General features: G+C 41.6%; 1 protein-coding gene across 3 annotated transcripts; it reads right to left on the bottom strand.

Moving 5' to 3' along the window:
• Positions 1-18,361: 18,361 nt before the first annotated feature.
• LOC133918892 (uncharacterized protein At4g22758-like) lies at positions 18,362-24,215 on the bottom strand. Of its 3 annotated transcripts, XM_062363003.1 has the most exons (4): positions 23,454-24,214; positions 23,153-23,348; positions 19,055-19,158; positions 18,362-18,982 (listed from the first exon to the last, which is right to left on the bottom strand). In XM_062363003.1, the coding sequence occupies exons 1-4, from the start codon at positions 23,853-23,855 to the stop codon at positions 18,893-18,895; spliced, it is 792 nt and encodes a 263-aa protein (XP_062218987.1). In that variant the 5' UTR covers positions 23,856-24,214; the 3' UTR covers positions 18,362-18,892. The 3 variants fall into 3 exon arrangements, with proteins under 3 accessions (XP_062218987.1, XP_062218988.1, XP_062218986.1); XM_062363004.1 differs by lacking the exon at positions 19,055-19,158 and having other exon boundaries at positions 23,454-24,215; XM_062363002.1 differs by having other exon boundaries at positions 18,362-19,158; positions 23,454-24,212.
• Positions 24,216-24,953: the final 738 nt, after the last annotated feature.

Here is a 24,953-nt window from a genome sequence, read left to right as displayed (position 1 = left end):
TCACCCTGGGAGTACCAAGATGTATCATGATCTTAAGGATCGTTATTGGTGGTATAGAATGAAAAGAGAAGTTGCAGAGTATGTAGCTCTGTGTGATACTTGTCAAAAGGTCAAAGCAGAGCACCAGAGACCAGCAGGTTTACTGCAACCCTTGAAGATACCTGAGTGGAAGTGGGAAGAAATTGGAATGGACTTTATCGTTGGATTGCCCCGTACCCAGAGTGGATATGACTCTATTTGGGTGGTAATTGATCGCTTGACAAAGGTCGCCCATTTCATCCCAGTAAAAACCACGTATAGTGGAGCTAAACTAGCAGAGCTGTATATGTCAAGAATAGTATGTCTGCATGGAGTACCAAAGAAGATTGTCTCAGATAGAGGAACTCAGTTTACCTCTAAGTTTTGGCAGAAGCTACATGAGTCTATGGACACGAAGTTGAATTTTAGTTCTGCCTATCACCCTCAAACAGATGGTCAAACAGAAAGGGTAAATCAAATATTGGAAGATATGCTGAGAGCATGTGCTCTTAAGTATGGAAAAAGTTGGGACAAAAGTTTACCTTATGCCGAGTTCTCGTATAACAACAGCTATCAGACAAGCCTCCAAATGTCTCCCTTTGAAGCCTTGTATGGGAGAAAATGTAGAACACCGCTGTTTTGGAATGAGACGGGAGAGAGTCAGGTTTTCGGACCAGAGGTTCTACGAGATGCAGAAAAACAAGTTCAGGTGATTCGGGAAAATCTGAGGATTGCACAATCCAGACAGAAAAGCTATGCAGATAATAGACGAAGAGAATTGGTTTTCGAAATTGGGGATTTTGTCTATCTTAAGGTCTCGCCAATGAGGGGTCTCCGAAGATTTAAGATTAAAGGAAAGTTATCACCAAGATTCATCGGACCTTTCAAGATATTGGATAAAAGGGGAGAAGTGGCTTATCAGTTAGAATTACCACCTCAGCTGTCAGATGTGCATGATGTTTTTCATGTCTCCCAGTTGAAGAAGTGTCTTCGAGTACCAGAAGAGCAATTACCTATGGAAGAATTAGACGTTCAGGAAGATCTCTCCTATATAGAATACCCTGAGAAGATTCTTGAAAGATCGGAAAGAGTAACCAGAACCAAAGTAATCCCAATGTGCAAAGTACAATGGAGTCACCACTCGGAAGACGAAGTAACTTGGGAAAGGGAAGAAGATCTGAAAGCGGAGTTTCCTCATCTCTTCTCTGTTCCAGGTGAATCTCGAGAGCGAGATTCATTCCAAGGGGGGTAGGTTTGTAACACCCTAATTTTTCTCTAATTCCAATTTTTTTTTCTTAATGGTTATTAAGGTTCAAATGAATTTAATTATTTTATTCTTAAAGAGAGAAAACCCTATTTTATAGGAAAGAAAAGGAAAATGACATAGGATATAAGTGAATATTGTGCATTCATGCTGAATTAGGCCAATAGTATTTTATTTGATTTCTTGATGAACTTATTTGAAGAGATTTTGTCTGGATTTTTGAATTTGAAATTTGATTTGAATTCTATAGAAAAGATAAAGGTTAAATCTTCTCTCTTAGTCCCAAGTCCTTCCCCTCCGGCCGTCCGATCTTCCCCGTGCCGTCGGATCTGTCCTCAACGATCGAGATTAGATCTAAATCGTACCCCTTCAGCAACCAGTTACGTAGCGCCACGTGTTTACTCTTTAAACCAGTCAGCCGTATTGCCCCGTCACCCTGCCACCTCAACTGCCAACTCATCCCTTTTGCCTATGTGTCCAACGAGTCAGCAGCCACGTCATAAAGGAGGTTTTTCAATCTGAAAATAATTCCTGATAAATCCTTTAATTGGTAAATTTTGCACTTTAGCCCCTGAACTTTTCTGAAATAACAAAAGAGCCCTGTCTTTTTACAGTTAGGTCCTTATACTTTTTCATATTTACATTTTCGTCCCTCTATTTTTACAAAAAGGTCCCTGGACTTTCTGATAATTCAATTTAAGTCCTTTTCCTTTTTCCAGATTTAACCCTAGACTTGTTTTAGCCCTAACTTTTCCATCGTAACTCCGATTTAAGCGATTCTTGCGTCGATGGATTCGTTTTTCAGTGCTCTTTCTTGTTAGCAAGTTTTTATCTCGTTGTTCTTTTGCTTTATGCTTTGTTCTTAGTGTATCTTGTTTGCTTGTTTGCCGGTAATTGTGCGATTAGCCGACAACGTCCCGGATCAATTTGAAGAACATCAAGACCAGGAGCAAGAATACACTGAGCAGCAGCAAGGAGAAGGCAAGTGTCCTTGATCATCTTGAACCTATGTTTTTAAATGTTTTGTTTTACAAAATTGCATGCAGTGTCTGTGATTATGATGGGTAGTCACCTATGTTAGGGTTTTCCCTAGATTTTCCCTTATCATCCCTTGGAACCTAGATGGTTTTTGGTCAGTAGTCTTTTATGGGTAGATTGCTTAGCCTTGCTTTTGGGATATTGGGAAGTGTCATAATTTTGACTAATGAACATATGCAGTAATGATGGTTAATATGATAATGTTTTAGCAACATGGAACCTTAGGTCTTGAGCATAGGGATGTTGGTGATAGTTGTTATGGTTATGACGTTGGTTTAGTCTTTGCTCAAGTAACCTAAGTAAGGACCGGTTCGTGGAGCGACAACCCAAGAAGTAACGTACCAACCACGAGGCTGATATGGGTAAAGTGTGACATACTGATTAGAGTCTGTCCAGTGTGCGTTGGGTCAGCACAAAAGGGGGCTTCTGGGTAGGAGCTGTTGCTTGCGTAAAGCCTGACGGTGAAACCTAGTGGGCAGACATGCACTGGATTAGTCTCTGGTTAGTGGAAAGTGTCATACAGTGATTCTTGGCGGCACACCACTGGCGTGTGTTAAGTGTCTTGCAAACACGGCAACATGGAATTCACTGACTCGTGGGTAAAGTTGGACAACCTCTGCAGAGTGTAAAACTGTTATAACAGCCATGCTCACGGATATGAGAGACTTGGATCCTCACATGATTAGATGATGGTTTGGTTTTGATTCTGGTACAGGGAGTACTAGATGTTGTGGTCTTGGTCTTAGTGCGGGGAGCACAAGACAGATGTGATATGCAGGGTGGGGAGCCTTGTATGCTAGTTGATGGATTGTCGGGTTACATTCGTTTAATATATGTCTAATGCTTTTGAGTCCAAATGTGTTATTTTTTATTACTAGCATTTACGCAAATAATACCTTGTGTTAGCCTATTCTTGATATAAGCCTGCATGTCATTATTTTCCCACACTTGCTGAGTACATTATGTGCTCACCCTTGCTTTCTCCTACCAAAAACATATGCTGCTCAGTAGAAGACTTTGAGGATTTCCAAGACGACGACCTGGTGTTCTAAGGAGCGTATCTTCCAGTCGATGCCTGTGGAGTCTTGGTCGCCAATGCTTTCATTCCGCCGCCGTCGTTTAGATGATGTCATTTAGGTTAAACTTTGAGTTTTGCTTAGGTAAAGTCTTTTATTGTAAGAGGTGAACGTTTAAATAAATAAAGTATTGCTTTTGTTACTTCACCTATGACGTCCTTATGTGTGTTAAACTTCCTGGGCACACATAAGCCGCACTTGGTTTTGGCCGTTAAAACCGGGTGTGACAATACTGGTTCGGACACGCGTGTATTTTTTGCACATCCAATGACAACGGGCAGATAAGCTTCTTCGCCAGATAAGTGGTGGTGGGCAAGGAGTTAGGCTTCGGAAGCATGTTTGCCAAGAGACTCAACAGATCCGAGAAACTCTTGTTGGACCATCCATTGCTGGCCTTCAACCTTAGAAGTTCAAGCACCGAATGCAACACCGTAAACTCCTTATCACAGCCCTTCGATTCCTCATACAAAAGTTCCTTCGATGCCTTTTTTAACGCCACGAAATTATCTAAACCTCTCGTGTCCCTTAAAACATGCGGCTCTGCGTGGCGCAGCATTTCCTCCAGATCAAAGTCAGCATCATCATCCAGATCAAAATCGGCATCATCATCCATCATAACATCAGTGTCGCCTTCGACTGCTCCCTCATCATCACCATCTACTTGATCAGCAGTGATGTCTCGGTTTGGTTTGCTTGTACGTTGTTCGCCGTGATTGGACCAACATTTGTAATCCTCAACAAAACCTCCCAAGATCAAGTGTGATTTGATTATACTTGATTTGTCCCACAATTTCTGGTTCTTGCAGTCAGAATATGGACAGTATATTTCCTTTGTCTTCTTAGTTAAAGCGTCCTTCTCTGCGGCTTCAATAAAAATAGAGTGTCCTTTGATGTATATTTCTCCATATCTTGGCGCATCATACATCCATGCTCTGTCCATCTTTAACTTCAACCACAAAATTAGATACATTAATTAATTAATTTGAAAATCAGAATTAAAAAGATTTTTTTAAAAAAGGAAAATACGGGCTTATTATGATTATAATATGTCTACACAATTGAATCTACATTAACGTAAATTTATGACTCAAAATAATATGAATTCATTACTCTCTCTCCCTCTCCCTCTCCCTCTCCCTAGATCTAGATCTAGATCTAGAGAAAATATACCCATTCATGATGAAACCTCCTAAGGCTAAAAAACATCACATTCTAGCTACATTTTTAAAATATAATACTAGAATCATGTGAATCTACACAATTAAATCAATATTGCAACAAATTTGAGCTAATTTGATGATCTAAATGGCAAGAACTATGAGCATCTCTAGATCACATTGAAAATCTAATTTAGCCTTAAATCTAAATCTAAACTTCAAAAAAAATGCAAGCTAGGGATGAGATATACATACTTTATTTGGCTCCTCCAAGGAAATCAAAAACAAAACCTTCCCCACCTATTTTCCAAATCGGCCGCCACAGTAAATGCTTACTGTTTCGAACAGTAAGTCTGTCTAAATGGAGCTGGCCGACAAGAAGGAGTATTTATGGACTATTTGCACACGCGGTCGACATAAGAAATCGCCTGTGGAAACTAATTTCCACAGGCGGTTCCTTATGTGGACCGCCAGTGCAAATGACATCCATTTCCACAGGCGGTCCACGTAAGGAACCGCCAGTGGAAATTACTTTTCACGGGCGGTCCTCAGCCACACGGGGCCGAAGCCACTTTCTCAAGCGGTTCTTCCTACGAACCGCCTGTAGAAATCAATCCTAGGTGTCTCAGAAAATAGGTTTTGTAGTAGTGATCGCTGAAACATATTACAAGTCAAGCTAAACTAAATAAATGACATGCTAAATGAATAGAATTTATTGAGTCGTTTCCATATTTCATAAAACATAAGAAAGGAAAAGACAATGTGATTGCTGATACGCTTTATATGCGTTATACCATGTTATCTCAACTTGATCATAAAATTCTTGGTTTAGAGACCATTAAGGACTTATATGCTGCTAATTTAGACTTTAAAGAAGTGTTTGAACATTGAACAGAAGGGAAAGCATGAAATAAATATGTGCTGAATGACGGATTGCTCTATCTTGCTAACAAGCTATGCATTCCAGCTAGCTCCGTTCGTCTTTTGTTGTTGCAGGAGGAGCATGGAGAAGGATTGATGGCACATTTTGGAGCAAAGAAGACTGAAAATGTGTTGTCCGCTCATTTATTTTGGTCAAAGATGAGACGTGATGGCGAGCGCTACGTGTCACATTGCACCACTTGCAATAAAGCTAAGTCTCGCTTAAATCCACATAGACTTTACATGCCTCTTCCTATTCCAAGTGTACCTTGGGAGGATATTTTTATGGATTTTGTTTTACGATTGCCTAAGACAATGAGGGGGAGGGATAGCATAATTTTAGTTGTGGATCGATTCTCTAAAATAGCACATTTTATATCTTATCACAAGAGCGATGATGCTACAAATATAGCTGATTTGTTTTTCAGGGAAATCGTTCGACTACATGGAATGCCTAATACTATCGTCTCGGATCGTGACACAAAGTTTTGAGTCACTTTTGGAGATCACATTGGAATAAATTGGGGACAAAGCTGTTGTTTTCTACTACGTGTCATCCCCAAATTGATGGTCAAACAGAAGTCATCAACCGTACATTATCGACCATATTACGGGCATCTCTAAAGAAGAATTTGAGGATGTGGGAAGAGTGTTTACCACATATTGAATTTGCTTACAATAGGTCGGTACACTCCACCACCAAGGTAAGTCCGTTCCAGGTAGTGTATGGATTTAATCCATATGCTCCTATTGATTTACTACATTTGCCTAAAGACTTAATTTAGATGCTAAGAAATGTGCTGAGTTTATTCTTAAGTTGCATGACACAACTAAAAAGAATATAGAGAGTATGACTGGAAAGTATAAGATTGTTGGAAGTAAAGGTAGGAAGGAAATAAAATTTGAACCAGGTGATTTAGTTTGGTTGCATTTGAGGAAGGATAGGTTTCCAGAACTAAGAAAATCAAAGTTGATGTCTAGAGCTGATGGAGCATTTAAGATAATTGAGAAAATCAATGGCAATGCATACAAATTAGAGCTACCTGCAAATTTTGGGGTTAGTCCCACATTTAAATTTCAGATTTGAAGCCATATTTGGGAGAAGAAGATGAGCTTGAGTCTAGGACGACTCCAATTCAAGAGGAGGAGAAGGAGAATGACCCTATGGCTCCTTCGGATACGACCAATACCACAAATAATTCTCAAATCATACAAGGTCCCAGTATAAGAGCACGTGCATGACAATTAGACCACCAGGTCAACTCGTTCCTTGCTGTTCATATTTCCTTGGATGGATTACTACTAAATTTTTGTGATGTTTTATTGCATACGAACGTGGGAGAAGCACCACAACCTTACTCAGACATCACTCCACGAAGGCCAAGTCTACTCGGACTCAATGATGAGCTCTAATCATGGTTGTAGTCGTGGTCGAAGTCGTGGTCGTGGTCAAAGTCGAGTTCTAGGACAGCACGTCAGTAAAACGAGCATAACTCTCTCATACGAAGTCCGTTTTAGGTAATCTTGTACATTCTAGAAAGCTTACGACGAGCCCTATCCAATGGATATGAGGTTAATCAAATATTCCTTATAGTTTACTCAGAGTCAAAGGAATAAGATGTTGCATCACTATTTTGAACCCTATCGGGTTTTGTAATCGTTTCGGAGTCGGAGTCCAGGTTGTGCACACCTCTCTCCACAGTTGCACAACCCTAGGTTGACCTCCTCACGCCCCCCTATATATACATAGTAGTCATCATAGTTTAGGCTTGAATTTAGCTTAGATTATTTTGTTTAATACGGTTTCGTCGTTTATGGTTTGTTGAAACCCAAACTCGAGTGCTATTGGTAATTAGCAACATTCTGATTGCATCTACTTGTCCTTGCTTGTGTTCTCGATTCGCTTGCAAGAAAAGCGTTTTTGGCGAGGTCAACCGCGTCTTGTCATGGTTGATAACCACGGAGTAGTGGTGTAGTGGTTGCGAGGGTTCTTGATCTGTTCTGATCAGAGCCTTTGGATCATCAATGTTGAAACTCTACAAATCGACTTATCATATTACCTTTGGAGGATCGGAAAAACGCGCATCACAAGGCGTGATGCGGGGCAAAAAAAAATTGGTTCTGAGCACAAGCGTCGAACCTGTGACGTGTGGCCCCAGTTGGGACAAACAAACTAACAGTCATGGATCATCAACGTTTTGATCTGTTCTGATCGGAGCCTTTGGATCATCAACGTTGAAACTCCACTAATCGACTTATCATATTACCTTTGGAAGATCGGAAAAACGCGCATCACCGGGCGTGCTGCGGGGCAAAAAAATTTGGTTCTAAGCACAAGCGTCAAACCTGTGACGTGTGGCCCCAGTTGGGACAAACAAACTAACAGTCATGCTACTCAAGTGTATTCGATTATGATCATACTATCTACATTTATTAACATTCTTTTGACCTCCAATCCTAATACATATTTATTTTTATTTGAATTTTCTATATATCAAAATTAAGTTTGCTATATACCTAAATTTCATGATTAACTTTTGTAATTAAGTTTGCTATATACCAAAATTAAATTTGCTATATATCTAAATGGAAAATAAATATTGTTGGAGCTTGCTAATTAATTAAAAAATATAATTGGAACTTTCTATATATCTTAATTTCATAGATAAATATTTTAAATCATTAAAAATTGAAAAGAAATATGCTCATAACTATAGCTAATGTAAATCAATAGTAAAGATACCTTTATTAATACATAATAATACGTAACAATTAATATAATTTAGCTACTTTGTCTTAACGATTCAGCCTTTTTTATGATATATAGGGAGGTTCGTCGATGTCTTCCATGGGACCTAGGTCGACGTCCTCCCCAAAAGTAGGTAGAGAGTTGAATTGATTGTAGTCTTCCTCGTCAACGATATTCTCTACTCTGATAATCCTTCTTTTTCCTTGAATAACCATGTGGTGCTCCTCCTTCTTAGCTGGGTCTGTGTCCTTTACATAGAAGACTTGCATAATGTCATTCGCAAGTACGAATGATTCTTCGCTATATCCAATGAGTATTTGGTCCACTATAGTCATACCGTAGTTGTCGATCTTCATGCCCCTTGGGATTCTGACCCATTGGCACCAGAAAAGATGAACCTTTAACACTCCATAGTGGAGTTCTCTATGAATCTATATTACGTCTCCCTATTTCTATTGCAGTCGTAGGCATCTATACGGACGCCGCTACTTTGGTTGGTGCTCTTATTATCCTGAGCTCTTGTATAAAATGTATAGTCATTTATGTCATATCCTTGGAATGTGAGGATTGTAGTTGATGGTCCATGAGCGAACACATTCAACTGAGCATATGCTATCTGCTTATCCATCACCTGTCTAGGTAACCAAACACCAAAATGATCTCGGTGCTCTTGTGCGATCCAAACATCGGACTTCCCTAGGTTTTTGTTGCGTAGCATCTTCTAGTATTCTTCGACATACGAATCCACTATAACTGATTGTTGCAAAACTGTGAAATGTGCTTGTGTAAATGAAACAGGGTCATTAGTGCGGAATGAGTTTGCACCTATCGTCCATTTCCCTTGTAGCCTCCCCTCATGGTAAGATATAGGCACACCAATCGATTTGAGATTCATGTTGTCGACACAGAAATCAATAACCTCCTTGGTTTCCCCGCCTTCAGCCATGCAGCCTTCCTGCCAATTTTGGTTACGAACATATTTCTTCATAACTCCTATGAACTTCTCAAAAGGGTACATCTGATGTAGAAACACAAGGCCAATAATTTGTATCTCTTTCACAATGTGAAAAATGAGATGCACCATGATATCAAAAAATGATGGAGAAAACATGCCTTAAACTATGATAGAGTCTTGACCATGTCTTTCTGCAACTTATCTACCTTGGTCAGGTCGATGGCCTTCTATGATATCGCGTTGAAGAATGAACACAGCTTTATGATTGAGTTTCAGACCTTTGGCCAAAAAATACCTCTAATTGCAATTGGAAGCATCTGTATAATTATCACATGACACTCATGAGACTTCATGATAGTTAATTTTGAATATTTCATGTTTACTAGTCTCTTTATGTTGGTGGATTAACTGGATGGAACTTTGATTTCATGCAAGAACTTGCACATTGCAATTTTTTCTGCCTTGCTCGACTGTAGCTAGTGGGACTAAGATATTTATTGCCTTCTCGGGATATAGATCATGTCTGAGTTTTAAACGTTTCAGGTCCTTCTGTGCTTGAAGTGTATCATTTGTTTTGATAGGTATGTCTAGTAATGTATCAATCAAGCTATCACACATGTTCTTCTCAATGTGCATGACATTGATTGCGTGTCAAACCACAAAATCTGGCCAATAAGCTAAGTCATAAAAATAGATATCCTTCTTAACATAGGAGCTCTAAGATTAGATTTTGGAACCAGTGTACTCTCGCGTCCCTTTCCAAGGATAACCCTAAGTTCCTTTACCATCTCATATACCTACCTCCCAATGTGATGCTTAGGAGGTGATCAAGTCTCAACTTTCCCATCAAAAGCTCTCTTGTCACTGCGGTATGGGTGATCCTTGCGAAGAAATTTATAATGACCTAGATACACCATTTTTTGGCTGTTTTTCAGCCACAAGCTCTCTGTTTCATGCAAGCAATGCACTCATGCACAATAGCCTTTGATAGTCGCTCGATAGGTTGCCAAGGGCTAGCCAATCATAGATTGTTACGAATAGCATTACATGTAGGGTGAAGTTCTCACTTTTGTATGCATCCCATACCTGCACACCATCGTTCCATGGTATTACAAGATTTTCATTAACGATTTTAGGTAGACATCGATATCGCTGCTAGGTGGTTGCCTCGGCCCTGGTATCAGCACTGGCATCATAATGTACTTCCGCTTTATACACAACCAAGGAGGAAGGTTGTAGATATATAGAGTCACAGGCCAAGTGCTATGACTACTGCTCATGTGGCCGAATTGATTCATCCCATTTGTACTCAACCCAAATCTTATATTTCTCACATCTTCTATAAAGGGCTCATTGTATTTCCTGTCGATGTTTCTCAACTGCGTAGAATCGACAGGGTGTCTTAGCATTCCATCATCCTTGCGCTCCTTGGCATGCCATCGCATTAGTTTGGCATGCCATCGTATTAGTTTGGCATGCCTTTTGTTTACGAATAAATGCTCCAAACTGGGGACTATAGGATAATACAACATCACCTTGACGGGAGGCCTTTTCCTCTTTCCTTCACCATTGTTATCATCACCATCATGCTTGTACCGTGCTGCACCATAGACAAAATACACTTCCAAGACTGCATGCTCCCCATGATACAACATGCAATCGTTTGGACATGCATACATTTTCTGCACTTCCAACCCTAATGAGCACATAACCTACTTAGCCTGGTACATGTTTTCTGGCAGCACATTTCCCTTTAGAAGCAATTTCTTTAAGAATAGTAACAACTCTGTGAATCTTGTATCATACCACCCGTTGCTTGCCTTCAATTGTAGCAGTGAAAGCACGGTATGCAACTTTGTGTGCTCCTTCTCGTAGCCCGGGAACAACGGTGTTTTAGAGTTTTCTACTATATACTGGAACTTTTGAAACTCTCTTTCATTGGCAAAGTTTTCCTCTCCATCGCGCAACATCTGCTCCAGATCATCAATGTCGACGTTGGCACTCCTCTAGATCATCATTGACCAACATATCTCCAATAGGTGACATATCGATGTGTTCGTCAGTCAGCATATTGGTGCACAAGTCTTCATCTTCTCTACCAATGTATTGCCCTTCTTGTACAATCTTAGCTTCACCGTGCTCTCCAATGGGTATAGCCAGGCATAAAGACCCTTGGCATCAAATGAGAATGTATCTATTGGGTGGTGAAAAACTGCTTCTTGTTCTTGCAATCAAAGCATGAACAGTACATATATTAAGACTGTGTATTTGACTTGTGCGCCACAGCTGCTACCAGGAAATACTCCATGTCGTTCTTGTACTCTGCGCATCGTACATCCATCTTTTGTCCATCTACAATTATATCATTATTGTAAATCCAAATTCATAATATCTAGAAGATTTTGCAATCACTAACAAATAAATTACATCACCATCTCCTACTGGCAATTGGCCCGGGTTGGAAGAGCCGCCTTTTGTATGCTTTAGCGTCCGCTTCCGATGAGTATTTGTTGGTGCCATCTCTAGAAATTTTTATTATTATTCAACCCTTACATGCATGACATACATATAGCTATAACTTATAAGAAATAAATAGCATATTCAGCCTCGGGATCAACTTTATGACACTCCATGATGTTGTTCTCTAAATAGCGAAGAAGTGCATCGAAATAACAATGAATGAAATGTTATGAGATTTGATCCAAACAACATGAAATTTGGTAGAGATGTATTGCATGATGTTATGATTGCAATAGAGAAAGAATCACAAGAATTGCAGCTCATTCCTCCACTTAATTAACCAAATTACATACTTGCTATTTTTAAATCCAAAATTAAATGAGGTAGTTCAAACAAACTCACATGATGGGAGTACTCAACATGGCGAAAGGTATTTACTGTGTAAGGTATACATAGAGAAGACATAAAAAAATTAGTTTCACATTTTATGATTTTTATTAATTTCTGTAGAAATTAATAAAGTTTAAAAGGCTTAATCAAGATTAACAAAGAATTAGTGCTCAACAAGCATTTCATGCTTGAAATATATTTTTCCTGTATAGAGTATGACAAAAGAAGATTAACAAAGTTTGATTGACCAATTTTGGATATTCTAAGATTTAATTATGGATTAACAAGTTACAACATATTTAATGAAATAGAGGTATTTCAGTGAACATTTCATGCACGCATGTATTTTTATCATGTAGATCATGACAAAACGAAAGTAATAAACTTTGTTTCATATTTTTCTAAGCTCTAGATATTATTCTACAAATTATGGATTATTTCAGTCAATTTATCAATACAACTAATATTCCTTTCAGAGTTTTCTAGATTTTTCGATCACTATTGATCGACTTTGACCGGTCGCCGGCAGCGAACAATGGTGGAGCTTGGCCAGGAGGGTACCAAAATGCTAGACGCACTGTGGCGAACTCGTTTGAGGGGTCGGCGTCGGCATGTACGGTAGCAAGCATGGCCAGCGGTGACCATGGCGGGTGGCGGAGCTAGGCCAATGGCTGTGGCGCGCTACAGAGGGAGAGAGTGGAAGGAAGGGGCGGCAAAGTTCCCTGGACCGTGGTGAAGCTCACCATGTGTTCAGCTCAGGCAGAGGACAGCTCATAGCCCGGAGTTTGTCAGGGAGGTGGGCAAGCTCGCGAAGGCAGCTGGGCGGCTTACGTGGAGCACTGGGCAACGATAGGCTACGATCGAACTAGCATGCGCAAAAGATTGGGTGTGGCACTGTGAATGCTCACCGAGCAATGGAATTGGATAGAGAGGACTTAGAAGCGGTGGTGCGTCGGTAAGGGCGAGGAAGGTCGCCAAGGCCAAAAAGACGGTATTGTGCTCGGGCTTAGGATAGGAAGGGCCACTATTTTATACTGTACACATCACTGTTGGCTCATACCAGCAGCCAGTAGTGATGTTCCAGTATCATTGCTGGTTGGTGGCTTCAGCCGATAGTGATGATGGAGCTGATCATCAGTGTCGGCTCATGCCATTGACCGGTAGTGATGACCCTTATCACTGTTGGTTCATAAGCCACGATGACATATTTTTCCCATGCAACTTATGAATCTGCAGTGATGCCACATCACTGCCGGCCCATTAGTAACCAAGCAGTGATGGGCCGCATATACGCCTATTTGTGTAGTAGTGTGATTGGTTGCCCACGACTTCACATATGTTTGCTCTTACTATAACACCATGGAGACCACCATAAGCCCGAAATGCTACTAAACTACCCTACAAGTACACCGAACAAGAAACTTTTGGCAGTATTTCCCTAGAAAATAGAGGTAATTCGGAGCCACAACATATAGATAGATAGATATGAAACAACACACTAACATCATATCAAATGTCCTAGCATGGTAAAGAAATGACTCCAACCTCAGAACCACCACTGGCAAAACCAAAGCTCCAAAAATCATGAAAAATTAATATCAAACAGATCACTTCATGAGCTACAACTTTAGTTATTATGAGATGACTCATCCCCTAATGATGTGGTATGCACTAAAACACATCTAAAATAGGGGAAAGCCATGAATTTGTTACCGAGCTCATCCACGTGAGGAATCTGTTCTTCCCTCTTCTTCTTCCTTCCTTGTTTCTTCCTATTCTCTTTCTTCTTTTCTCCTTTTCTCTTCCTGTTTGGTATTGTAGCATGAGCTACTGTAGCATGTGGCTACCACAACAACAGCAGAGGGAAGTGGCCAGGGGGGAGGGAGGGGGAGATAGCCAACCCTAGGTGGAAGAGGGGTCAATTTGGGCCTTACACTTACCGCGATGAACCAAGTCACACACCTACAACCTCATCTTTATATGCACTATTTTCTAGCCCAAACATCACACATGACATCCTCCATCGCTAGAACCTTAGTTCTTCCCTAAACTGTCATGATACTGTCATCGGCCATGTTCACCCTCAAGACACACCTGCACATGAAACAAACATGAGAACACATATGAGCACAAGTTCTTTCCAACTTGACTCAAAATCAGTCAATTCAACACCACTCACATGACTATGTTGCATCTATATCAAAACCACAAATATTACTATACTATTACAAGCATATCCAAGCAGCATGTTAGTAACACATGCACACCATCCTATGTCATTATACTAAATCACTTTGCTTTCCCAATTTTGAAACTTAATCAAATTTTCATTACACATGATCTGACAAAGGCATTTGTGATATAGACGATTCTCTATGGGAGTTATCTGTTATTAAATCGGGAGGGAAAAGCCATCTGTGATATATGTGCATCCCAATCGTTTCTCAAGGGAGGCATTTGCGATATGCCCACTACATTGTTGCAAACGTCTCACTTGAGAAATCAACTGCAGTGACTTTCCTTATTACAGTTAGTTCTCAAGATAAGTCGTATGTGATATTTTTCCATACACATGTTTATCTGAGTCGTCTGTGCCCATTTCGTTAGGCAGTCGGTTCCCTATGTGAACTATCTGAAACTTGTTTTCATTGTCACGCCACACATATAAGAGAGAGAAGTCCTTGGTGTCTGACCTTCACACATCAAGTCGTTGATACAGAGGAGTCCCCGACCTACTCGATTTGTGACAAATTTGAGGGCCCTTTGGGGCTATATTTTTTGGGAGACCACAAATTTGGAGGAGAGATATCCCAAATCTAAAGTTTTCTTCTTTGCTTCCTTGTTTAGCTTAATTTTGATTACCAAATTTTTTTTAGAATTCATTATATTTAGGATGTGTTTGGCAGCAAGAAAAGTTCTGTATCTTGGCCAGAATTAGTGGAACCCCTACCAAACGGTGATTTTGGCAAGTGGTTTGAATCCGAAACGGTAGAAGAAATTCTTTTTTTACACTGTGAAGGAGAAATAAGCAAAAGATGTTTCTCCAATTTCTGAATCACTTCATTCTCACTGACTATTGTCATCATCTCTTGAGAATCAGAATCTATCCAACTAGCCAAAAAATTACACAAAGTGATTATGATTTAATAGAGAAATGTTTTCAAGAAGAAATTAGAATCTAAGCGTTTGTCAAAGAATTTGAAACCCTACCAAATGGGTCTTTATAGTTTACTAGATTTGCTTTTCCCTTGCTTGTTTAATTTTCTAGATTTGCTAGCTATGTAATTTTGAGTTAGATTGCCAAATAGTTAACTAGCAAACTCTAAAGCTCTACCATGGTTTTAAGTTGCCATGATTATTAGTTAATACTTGTTAGCAAATCTTAAAGCTATCTAAATTAATTTATTTGTTACGTAGCTATATATGAGTGAGCTAATCTTTTTAAACACTGATTATTTTCGTTTCTATATATAGATGGATAAACGTATGTGATGAGTTTATTAATAGTGTGTCTGCATTTATCATGAGTTGCACGTCCGTGATCTTGAAGTCCTGCTTGATGTACAGCGCCGCGCCGCTCATCACACCAAAGTCTGCAGGGTTAAACCGAGTACGTACATATACATATGCCGATTATCATATACGAACTCCTGCAAATCAAAAAAGAAAAAAATATTGCAGGTATATCTATAGCTAGTTACCCCACGTGAAAAAGTATGTGTACCATAGCCGAGGATGATGCAGGCCATGGAGGCTAGGATGGCGCAGGTGGATGCGTACTTGACATTGCTCGTATTCTTGGGCACCGCCGCAGAGTTAGCCATAATTGACACTTCTTTGTTCTTTGCTTGGAAAATGCTGCGTTTGATGGTTTAATGAGTTGATGATCAAGTATTTAGTGAAGTGTTTCCTCAAAACAAAGTATTTAGTGAAGTGCTGCCGTATTGGTATTATATTGCAGGGGGACGCATATATAGAGACTGAGAATACGGAGAAAAGATTAAAAAAATCTATCATGTGCGAAAACCCATGATCAACTAACGAGATGTGCTTACTGTTTTAAAGGAAAAGAAAAAAGAAAACCTCTCTGCCTAATGGTTAAAATAGTTCCTGAGCCACGCATGTTCGATTATTGTTCGATTATTGGATTCCCATTTGATCTCCGGGCCAAATATTTAACTACGTATGATGGAGTACTTGCAGATGCGTTCACAGTTGTTCAAAGTTCAAACTCCCCTGTTTGCCAGCTTTGATGCTCAATTAAACTGTTCAGAAATTATTGTACTAGCCTTATCGAATGAACTTATACTACTTGTGATAAATTTGTGACTGCATGCTTTTAGAAAAATACTACAATATTACTTTAGGGCTTAAGCCAAACAAAATAAGTTTTCTTGAATGTCATGACTCACGAGTACTAACCACGTCACACAACTTGCATTATCTGATTTCGTATTTCCTTATTGATTAGAATTTGTTGCTTTGGCTTCATGTGAAGACTATACATAAAAATAATGAAGCCTAAACAACTTTTGGACATGTACAGCTAGAGCGTGGGTTGTCACGAGTTCGACACTTGACTCCCTCAATTTGAAGTTTAAGAGAAAAATAACTTTAGATCGAACAACAATTAATACATTCTTATTTGGTGGCAGTCTTAGCTCGTCCATAATGAAAATTTTACAGAGTTTGACATTGTCAGGTTCTTGCCTACCAAAAAATAACCGAGAAATAAGCATATAGTGTTCTTTTTTTGTTTGCAGTTACTAATTTTTTTTCTAGTATACTAGGGGCACATTTGACTACTACTTTGTGCAACTTTATATTAATGTGTATTGATAAATTTGTACTTTTATGAAAGAATTTCAAGAGACGAATCCAATAGTGTAATTTCATATAACAATTCTTGAGAGATTTTAACATATTAGTGATCAAACATAAATAAGTTTGATGACACGGATCCTAGAATTACAAACAAAAAAGATTGAAGATAATATAATAACGAGAAGCTCTACACTGTATCAACCATGCCATACACCAACCCTTCTATCAACCCACACCGGCATCCACTCTAGTCTTGACGGTTGCTCTCACCCCAAGACGGCTGGCCACCTCTAGACCCTCTTCCTTCTCACATAATGCTTGTCCATTCTTTCTAGAGAAGTTCTCCATCTACCTCCCAAGGGACCATGGTAGCTTGACGTTAGCCCCTCCTGCTTCTTGCTGGATGGTTTTTTGCTCGAGCAGTATATCCTTACCTCACACGACCTACCCAAACATTGTCACGGGGATGACTCCCCTCGAATTTTTCCAGAGTCTAATTAGGGTTAGGGTTTTTACTGGTAAATGTTTTGAAGTGGGCTTGGAATTGGGCTTCAAAGGACTGGGCCCAAAAGAAAGATTGGGCTACAAATAATTTTGGATTTCTTTTTAGATTAACTGGAATTTATAGTTTAAAGATGAATTGAATTAAGATTTGAATATACAACTTCAAATCAAACTCTGATTTTCATATTGGATTTAGATTGAACTTAAGAGGTTCGAGAAATATTTGGAATTGACCCGAGATTCCAATTGAGATTTGAAGATTAGATCAAGCGTGGGAATTTGATTTTTTTTTTAATTCCAGAATAGGTTTGAACTCGACTTGACCTGAAATTTGAAGATTTATATCCGGATTGGATTGTCCCAAAGGTGACATTGTCTTATCAGGAGTTCAGCACTCCAGCCGTTTAAAGATGAATTGAATTAAGATTTGAATATACAACTTTAAATCAAACTCTGAGTTTCATATTGGATTTAGATTGAACTTAAAGGTTCGAGAAAGATTTGGAATTGACTCGAGATTTGAAGATTAGATCTAGAGTGGGAATTTGGATTTTTTTGTAATTCAAAGAATAGGTTTGAACTTGACTTGACATAAAATTTGAAGATTTAGATCCGGATTGGATTGGTCCCAAAGGTGACATTGTCTTCTCAGGAGTTCAGCACTCCAACTGTCTACTGCTCCCGGGAAACCAATCACCTTATGCTGTTACCCCCAACCTAGCCATCGTTGATCGCTCCAGTTTCCATAGACAATCTTGGTCCACCATCATTCAACAAACAGGCTTTGCATATACCAAATCAACAACCATGTCAGAGTGTTTAAAATGAAACTTGGTATCCTCACGAATGACTTCAAATCAGAAGAACTATTTTGGTTCGGTTGAAGTAGGTATCAACTTCAATAACTAACGTTTACCAAAAACCTTGTAAATTCTTTTCGTAAAAAGAACCCAAAAAAAAAGATGACTGACAACAAAGTGAAAAAGTAGGGAGGTAACAACAATATAAAAACAGATGCCAAACTGTTAAGCATTATCCTCTTTTATGTTCAAGTTACACTTCAGGTAACCCACAGATACATCGTCAGCTGTCGATGAAAATAAGCTGACATCTGGAAGTCAATATATTTCTCACAAGTCACAACCCACAGATACATCGTCAGCTGTTAATAAAAGTAGCTGACATTATTCAGGAAGTTACTGCTGGAAATCTTTACTATGGCTTAGCTATGATTTTTTCCACGGTTAATTCTGAAGAAAGATCTATGTACCTGGACTGAGATCTCCTGACTTCACCAGAAGTCAGGTGACTTCAAATCTTTGTGGGCTGTTGGATCACAGACGGATGATCCAAATTTCACACTACAGTGCATGGTGAAAAGTAAAATTATAACTTGACTTCACACCCCTAATGGGAATAATCGCTAAGCATTAATGGATGTGTACCACGCCGGCACACCGTACTCTGGTTAACTACTACTAGGATTATACCATACTTGGACGTGTATCACACCATCCACAGATCCATGTCAATTCGTCATGAACAGTTATCGCAGGTGATGAACCTCCAGATCCTTTTCGTCCGCCTGCCAATTTTATCCAGCTTCTTGATGACAATGGTGAAGACCTGACAGTGATATGGAGACCCGGTTAGTTGCCCTTCATAGCTACGTGTCATTTCACTACCACTTGAATTTACATCAGGTTCTTCGCTCTGGAGGTAAACCCCATTAGTTCCATCATTCTTATGTAGGTAGAAACTTCTACCTCCCACATCTCCAATTTTGTCATTTTTGTTCAGACCTGTCAGCAAAAGGTTTGAACTGTTACTCTTTTGATAAGATTCCTCAACTTCATAGATGTAATGAACAAAAATGTGCACTCCCAAGGTAAATTGAAAATGTCAACTTTGTAGTTCATAGTCACTTGAGAAAATGAACTTGGGTGGACAGGTGCTCACCGACTCATTGGTCACTTATGTTCATATATCTTCACCATTGTCAAAATGTCCATATACTTTGCATAATCATTTGTATTCCATTCACTTCAGAAAAGCAATTTTTTGAACAAATTACCTATACACCCAGTTCCTGATGCAGACAATGAACTAGATGCCTGGGTAAAATTCCATTTTCTGATGGCCAAAGACGGTTTGTCAAAAGTTTTACGAACAAATAGCTCCAGCAAGTTCATAATGTATTATACAAAATGAAAACGAGTTCAAATTCATTTTAGAATCTCGAATTTGGAGTTGAGAGCCACCATGTGGACAGGGATCAACCGGGGCGTAGCCACAGGCCCCCTGGGGGAGTAATTGCAACCGTCGCAAAACGACACCCACGGCAATTCCATTTCCTTCCCTAGGGGTGTGCAACCATTCGGTCTGGCTATAAAAACTGGGGTTCACCCAGCTGATCCTTCCCTGCTTGTGTTGGGGAGTATTTCTCTTTGATTTTTTAGAGTGTGGCGTCCTCATAGTCGAAGATGTCGATGTTCTCAACTGTGAGGTCACCCTTAGCGCCGGCACTAGTACTTGCAGGGCTAGAGCCGGTGGCCATGGTACTTCCCTCCTCATAGATGGGCTATCGCCCATTGCTCCTTCCTAGCCTCCGGTCCAAGCGGTAGCTCTAGCTGAGACCATCGCCATCTCTGACGACGAATAGACTTCCTAATAGCTAGGCTAGCTATTTTCAGGGTATGACGACTTTGCTATATAAATATAAACTAGCTAGATAAAGGCGTACCTTCGCAAAAATGGAGCCTCCGCCACAAGGTCGCGGGCTACTGAGGCTTCACGGGTTAAAGGCGCTAGAAGGGTTGGCTCCCCCGGTCGGGGTTGTCTGCTAAAAGGTTCGAGCTACACGGGAGTCCAAAGTATCCGAAGTCTCATTACCGGAGCCTGGTACTCCTTTGGTATACTCAACCTTTCAAACGTCGAACCCGTCCCGGGAGGCCGGGAGTCCAGTAGGCGGTCCCACCTCTCTGGAGACCCAGGTGGGGCTGCTTGTGCGTCTCAGCACTCATCACTGGGGAATTGCACCGTTGGTGGCGGAGCTGGAGGCGACCCTACGAGCCGAGTGGGGCTTGGTAAGATCCAGCCTCTTGCCTGGTGGCCCGCTACAGCCTCACAACCACTGGGTCACATGTTGCTAGGTTTTCCTCCTGCCGGGCATCCCATCCTCCTCCCGAGGTATGCCTCCCGAAAGGTTACGAGTGTCCGACAGTGACCGGTACTGTGGCCACATCCGGCCCCGTGCAAGATGCAATGGTATTCTTCCGGTAGTATCAGAGCTTGTGGTCAGCGCCCCTGGTGTCAGCGGGATCTGCACGTGTCGGAGCCTGTGGTCCCCCCCCCCCTTCCCGGAACTTCCTTCCACCCACGGGGGGCGAGGAGGTTGCCGAGCGACCAAGCTCTCGGAGGACACTAGCTCAATGGAGGTGCCGGGGATGTCGTCGCCGGAAGCATCTGGGGGCTGAGCCCAAGCATGGGTGCCCTTGGGCTCAAGCGCCCAGAACCATTGGAGGGTGGCTTGTCTTGCAGCAGCCTCGACGGCAACCTCCTGGGGTGCGGTGATGTCCTCACCGCGCCACTGCTGGAAAGCTTCTGTGTCGGTTCAGGCTTTCATGCCAACCCAGGCTATCGGGTCGACGTTGGCCAGAGGGCTGCCACTCTGCCCAACTGTGAAGCGGGCGAGAGCACATAGGGTGCTCGGTCGCAACTGCCATGCATACTCCTGCATGGGTGTGGCGATAAAAGCAGCTGCTTGCGACAGCACCTTGGTGGCATTCTACCTCCCCTAGTACTTCTATGTTCAGATCCCCACGGTTGACGAGCTGTTAGCGCAAGAAGATATCTTGCATGAACAAATGCAGCGAGAGCTTACTCACAAGAGTGACTCAAGCTTGGAGAAGAAGTGGAGAGGGAGGAACATCAATTATGTTGATGGTAAAAAGGATCGGTCCCTTGACCTGATGATCAAAGGTCTGTATTTATAGAGCTATCCAGGGTACAAATATACAGGTATACCTTTACAGCAATACAAATATCGCAATACGTCATGGGCCTAAAGTCGGTTGAATCACACAGCCCGAGTCTAGGTGGGATACATTTGCCCCTAATTTAGAAGATATTATCTACCATGGCGATACAATGATGCAAGTAGCCCTAAAGGCGTGGTATTCTGTTAGTCGCCTATTGCGACGCCGCACTGCCAAGATGTCAGGATGGTCTCCACTTGCGTCGCATTAAATGTATGTAACCTCCTTACAGGTGAAAGACATCTGATGGATCCGCTCTGGTTGATCTTTTTCCAAGATCTAATAGCCCCTTCCTGTGGGCTCCGGTGAGCCCACCTAGATTTTGGGAGACGGGGCCTTCAGGAGGTCGGGGCTCTGGGAGACTAGGGCTCTGGGAGGCTATGACTCTGGGAGGCCAGCAAGACCGGGGCGTCAAGGGTCCTCAGAGACGACCCCTAACCTCCCCCCGAAGGATGGCTTCTTCTCTTGTCTTAGGGGACAATAGCCGGAGGGGCCTACGGCCTCCGAAAGTCAGGCTTCCTCCTTTGGATTTGGAGCCCAAAAGCTCCTGGTAGTGAACTTTTAGCAATGTCTACGGGCTAGGGTATTTCCCTCAACAATGTGCGGTTAAGTCTTTAATGTATAGCTTAGCGTCTCACATATGGCAAACAAGAGCATATGTTTTCTAGAACCATGATCCCGTGCCTCAAGCTAGCCCAGCCACACATAACTTCAAGTTGCCTTAGGCTATAGCTGACCCTGAGCCTGGGATAGCAAGTACATTCTTAAGCATAAGGGCAATGTTCCCCCATCAAAATAGTCAGCCAAAACAGGGGAAAAATCAGGATCCCATTGAATGAGTCTCCTAATTTTTTTCTAAATTTTAGTCTCCTAAAATTTCTCTAAATCAATAGTACAGTCAATTGACTTTTTGTTCAGGACATGGACACAGTCTCTTATACAGCCTTTTACAGAAATTGGTAAGATTATAACAATATAGAAGTACTTTGATGATGAATTTATTAAGATCATTTTAATGCGACGAAACCTGAATACTTTAATGTATAATGAAAGTCAAAATCTTAAAGGTTAACTGCATGCAAAGGACACCGTATATTTTGGAAAGGAGGTAACGTAGTAGGATCCACTGATATCAACATGGTGGGGGTGAGCTTGTAAAAGATTGTAACTGAGAACTAATGATGCAATGAAGTTGGCGTATTGTGGTTTTCTGATATTACAGGAAGTGTCTAAGCCCGTTATCAATTAGTATAAAATATATTTTATGTCATCCTGATGAAGTACAACAAAGGGACTAGTAGAATAATGATGCTGAAAATTAGGAGAAAGACGACCTCAGGTAAAAAATTTCAGAACCTACCCAATTCTGTGGTGGTTTGCAGGAATCTGTATTCCTATATGTATAATTTGGCAACTATCATGAAAATTTCCAGACATTTTGTTCACAGGTTCGGTAAGATTGCCTTATGTTGCAGTTTAATTTCTCTTATGAAGGGAGAGAGCAATGCTTTTGTGCCCTTCGAAAAACTAAATCAGAAGACATTAACCTCCACAACTATTGGGAGGGTTGGAGACTCGGAGGATGTCATGTGTACAATTGCACACTAACATCCAAATTGCAAGCATATCCAACTACCAAAATGTTTGGACACAAGTTCTTACTCGAAAATAATACAACGTCCTCTAGAGAAAAGATAATGCCCTGTGATATTAATTATCGGATGAAAGATAATTTCTTGCTAAAAGTGTAGTGGCTTACTCTGAAGGCAGAAGTGGGAGTGGTGGAGCTGGAAACCCTCTGCCGCGGCCGGGTCCAGGCGCGGGGTCCTCCCCTCCCTGGCGTACCTCTCCACCACCGCCGCAATGGCCTCTCCGACGCTAGCGCCCAGCCACACCATCGCCTTCACCGGCCCGACGCTCCCCTCCACCGTCACGCTCACCACCACCTTCGCCTCCTACACCAAACCATCCCGCACCAATTAACTCCGCAAAACCGCGCCACATAACAAGAACGGTAGAGCTCGTGAGCGCGCGCTTGTGCGTCAGTTAGTTTGGTGTACCTCCCGGGGGTTGGACTTGATGAGGGAGGCGGTGGAGGGGGAGCGGTCGAAGGGCGAGTCCGGGGCGAAGACGTCGAAGCAGGTGTGCGGCCGATCGAGCGGCGGCGGCGGCGGGGATGGCGGGGAGATCGAGAGCCCATCTGGCACGGCATGCACGGACGCGCCGAACCAGAGCGCCGGCTCGGACGCGGAGCGCGCGAGGGCCCTACCCTTCCCCTCCCGCCGCGTCCGCGACCGCGACGACTTCTGCGCCGGGCGCACGGCCGTCCGAAGCCTCCAGGCGCCGCTCCCGCTCCCACTCCTGCGGCGGTGGGACGCCGCCGGCGGCAGCGGCGACCGCCCCACCCGGACGCCGGCAAGCCGAGGCCGGCTCTTACTCCTCTCCGGCATCTGGGCGCGCATGTCTTCGCCTGCGTGCGCCGTGGGGTTTGGTGATGTGATGTGTGGGAGTGGATTGGTTCACTTCAGCGGGTGTCTTGGTTTTGGTGGTGTCGTCGGCGCAACGTTTACTCTGGTGTCGCCGAAACGGCGAGCTTGTTTATGCTTTACTCAACAGAGGAGGAAGCTTCGCCGGCGGGTCCGACTCCCGTAGAACCGATCCAGTGGACGGCCGCGCGTGTACGGGACCTTGGTAACGTTGTCAGTCGGGTGTACGTCCGTGGACGAGGAGCAGATGCAGAAAAGCTGGAGTTGTCTCGGCAGGAAAGAGGAAACTGGAGGAGACGTCGGATTCTCCGCGTGGACTTTTTTTTTTTTAGTTTTTTTAAAACTAATATTTTAATAACAGCATGTCGAAACTTAAATTTTCAGAAACTATTACATTTTATTACGTCAAAGTGTCTATATGGTCAACTACTCGATAATTCAATTCCCTGGAGAAGCACCAGGGAATTCAATTACCTTAGTGTGACCCGTGAATTTTATCATGTATATGTGGTCAACTGCTCGATAATTATTCTTAGCTGGGAACACTTGGAAAAACTTTATGAAATATACAACTTCTTCTCTAAGGTGTGGCTTGAATTGATCTACATGGCGTTATGGCACTTGAGCTTCCATTGCATTTCCCTATACATTTACATAGAAAATTATTATAAATGATGTATACTCTTTTATTTTTTCTAAAGTACCTAATGTTTGTGGATATCTCTTGATCCAATAGTACAAAATCAAGTCTATGGACCTTTTCTGGTTTGTCATTCAGAATATATTCGGATAATCTTGTCACGACAGATGTGTTATCATTTCATGCTAAAAGCTCTGTCATGTAATCACCATCAGATGGCTCATTCCAATCCACAGTTAAACTACTCATGGATAATGGTTACCACTGTTTCATTCAATGTAACCTAAATTGTGTATAGATTCTTGATGAACATATCTCATGGCTTAAACCTAAGAACATTAATATTATCAATTGCCTACTTTCAACAAAATTGAAAATTATTTCCTAATTTAAATGTACGTTTCAATGCTTAATTCACCCTGTAGTCTCAAAGG

This window comes from Phragmites australis, chromosome 5, assembly GCF_958298935.1.
Source record: "Phragmites australis chromosome 5, lpPhrAust1.1, whole genome shotgun sequence".
NCBI lineage: Eukaryota > Viridiplantae > Streptophyta > Magnoliopsida > Poales > Poaceae > Phragmites > Phragmites australis.
This window is presented reverse-complemented; position numbering and strand designations above follow the sequence as displayed.

Excerpts from the sequence above, each read along its gene's own strand:
- LOC133918892 (XM_062363002.1), bottom strand. The coding sequence starts at position 23,855 with ATGCGCGCCCAGATGCCGGAGAGGAGTAAGAGCCGGCCTCGGCTTGCC. Across the intron at positions 23,349-23,453 it reads TCAAGTCCAACCCCCGGGAG|GAGGCGAAGGTGGTGGTGAG; the intron begins GTACACCAAACT and ends GGTTTGGTGTAG. Across the intron at positions 19,159-23,152 it reads CTCCCACTTCTGCCTTCAGA|GTCTGAACAAAAATGACAAA; the intron begins GTAAGCCACTAC and ends TTTTGCTGACAG.